This window comes from Hibiscus syriacus, unplaced genomic scaffold (assembly GCF_006381635.1).
Source record: "Hibiscus syriacus cultivar Baekdansim isolate YM2019G1 unplaced genomic scaffold, ASM638163v2 tig00117048_pilon, whole genome shotgun sequence".
Classification (NCBI taxonomy): Eukaryota; Viridiplantae; Streptophyta; class Magnoliopsida; order Malvales; family Malvaceae; genus Hibiscus; species Hibiscus syriacus.
The window spans coordinates 4,023,188-4,026,099 of record NW_024063538.1 but is presented as its reverse complement, the minus strand read 5'-3'; the positions used below and the strand labels follow the sequence as shown (position 1 = coordinate 4,026,099).

At 31.6% G+C, this 2,912-nt stretch overlaps 1 protein-coding gene across 1 annotated transcript; it reads left to right on the top strand.

The window, feature by feature from the left end:
- The first annotated feature begins 1,424 nt into the window (after positions 1-1,424).
- On the top strand, positions 1,425-2,705 carry LOC120197535 (phospholipase D alpha 1-like). The gene is made up of 2 exons (XM_039199037.1): positions 1,425-1,525; positions 2,475-2,705. Exons 1-2 carry the CDS (start codon positions 1,433-1,435, stop codon positions 2,604-2,606), a joined length of 225 nt encoding a protein of 74 aa, XP_039054968.1. The 5' UTR covers positions 1,425-1,432; the 3' UTR covers positions 2,607-2,705.
- The last annotated feature ends 207 nt before the right edge of the window (positions 2,706-2,912 follow it).

Here is a 2,912-nt window from a genome sequence, read left to right as displayed (position 1 = left end):
ATACATGCAAACTACGTATTAAGAATCCCATACGGCATGGAAAGGAAAGCGAAACCCACATGCAAGACATTTAATGTGTAGCCATTGAAAGAATCTGGTTGGCATAGGACATGCTCGTGCTTGAGTGTTCAAAAAAGTTAGACTGGTAGCTAAATACCTCTACAATGTGGTCCTAAAATCAACCCATCAATACCTTTCAACATTGTTATTATGGCACCAATACCCAAATGAAATGGCCCTTTTCTCCTTGTGAAAACCTTTTACCTTTAATCTCTCACAATCCTTCACATTTTATCAGTATGATCTTGTTCAATTATTTTAGTTCTCGGTTAGTGATTCTGACAAAGAATTTAATCTTATCTAATCTTCGTGACTACGTCCATTATCTATTCATCTTAATTTAAAAGGACTGGTATATTTTATATATTTATTTGTTTAAATATGTGAATTTTTAGTTATGCTTTGATTTAACTCTCTATTAAGAGATTGATTAATTGAAATGTCATGATATTATCTTATCAATAATGTTAAATATGTTTTGATTTTTTTTTGTATATACATAAAATCATAACACATTAGGTATATATCTAACATATTACAAATATTGTAAAAAATTAAGTATCTTTAGTAATATTTTAAGTATATTTAGTTAACATTTATAATATATGCTTTTGTTTGGTTACTTTATGACAACCTTCTTGCTTATAGAACCTCTCAATTGTGTTGTGCAGACCCAGTAATGTTTAGGGTAAACTACTCAATGGACCACTTAACTATGGAGTTGATGTCGATATGGCCACTATATTTTTAATTTTAACAATATGATCATATAACTATTTAAACTGTTTCAATGTAATCACTTGCCTTTAAAAACAAATGGTGTAGTTGATGTGGACCTCTGACTTGCCGTTAATCAATAACAACCACATTAGCTACATCGTTTGTTTTTAACGGCTAATGACTACATTGAAACCAATTCAATAGCTATGTGATCATATTATCAAAACTGATGATGGTCATATCGACACTAACCCTATAGTTAAGTGGTCAATTGAGTAGTTTACCCTAATTTTTTACACTAATCAATAAATTGAGTGAAGAAAAAACTAGTGGTAACATTGTCAAGCAAATGCAATAAAAAAGAACAACTTTCTGGCATAACAGTGACTAGATTCCAAACGAATTAAGTTTACCTGCTAAAGCATTGTAGCCAAAATATTTTAAACTTTTTTGTTCAACTTACATTCTGCACGCTTGAACGGCTTATAATATAAAATAATTTAAGCAAATATTTAACCAAATTGTACGAACCAATACTGTCTTGAATTTATTAATCGATTCTGTGTTTTTGTTCATACCATCTCTTCCCAAGCTTGATTGCTATAAATAAGTCATTAAGTTGTGTTGATTTTTATAGGCAATAGGATCAAACATGGTACGCCTACTGCTCCATGGGACACTTCATGTCACCGTTTATGAAATCTATAGGATCTATGGATATGGTTGCTGCAATGTTTTCTGCAAGGTATATATGTGCACACACACACTCCTTTTTGATTTATTTGTTTAATGTTTTTAGGCTGTCTTCTCTATTTTTTCATTTTTCTTGAAGCATTCGTATCCAACACATATATTTCGTTTCAAATGTTTTCGGATATTTAGAGGTTCCTATGTGTCTTTGTATGTATCAAACACGGATATTTCTAAAAATTAAGAGAGAGAGAGTAACATAGGTTTCTCATATCTAATATTGCAGATCATTAGAGAATGTTAGAAGATAATGACAAGCAAAATGACCATACAATAAAATAGACACTAAAATTTTATGTGAAAAATCTTTTCAAAAAAGAAAACACGGGTAGAAGAGAATTTTTATTAATGTCAAAAGTAGAAGAATACCAGAAGAATCCCCATGAACAATTAGACGTCTAACCATAATCTCTAGTATTTATTTATATGGATAAACACTTTATTACAAACGAAACTTGTTTAGTACTAAAGAAAATAGATTTCCTACTTTCAATTGAACTAGGTTTCCTATTTATCTCAATAAATTTGAATTTGATCGAATTCGGGTCAAATTCTAATAGAGAATGATTTCACTTATTGTAGAGTAATTTCACTTTGTGATCAGCCACCAAACCAGCACTAACCTAGCAAGAGCAATTATGCCTTCCTTCTTCAACTCAAAGATTCCTCTGCAACTCCTCCTAGTGTATCTAGCAACTACACATGAGAAAAGAAAAAAGATTGCCTGTACTCCAAGTATCATCAGACCATTACTTTAGTTCACCGTATTCTCTTAAGTACTGTATAGGATAATGAACAATCCACATTGGTCTTATCAAAATCTTACTTGTTTCTTGAAAGACAAGCAAACACTGGTATTTATTTGTTGTTGTCAATAACAATTAACTTGCAGTTCAAGTTTTCATGTTAAGTGAAATAAACTGGTGTGTTTTTTTTAATTGCAGCTACTGCAAAACATTGAAGAAAATTCAGGAATTGGGAGAGGAATTTCCAAATTGTATGTCACCATTGATTTAGAAGAAACCAGAGTTGGAAGAACCAGGCTGTTAGAAAATGAATGTTCTAATCCACAATGACTTGAGTCATTTCACATATATCGTGCTCATTCGGTTTCGAATGTTGTTTTTTCTATCAAACAAGATGTGCCCATAGGGGAATTCCTTATTGGAAGAGCTTACTTGCCTACTGAACAACTGCTAAACGAAGAAGTAGAAAAATGGCTAAAGATTTTAGATAAAAACAGTAAACATGTTTTTAAAGGGTCCAACATCCATGTCAAATTGTGGTTTTTCGATAGAACTTGGCACCTTAATTGGTCTCTGGGGATTAAAAGTCCTAAGTTTCAAGGGTCCCTTATACATTCTTTGGTCAAAGACAAGGCT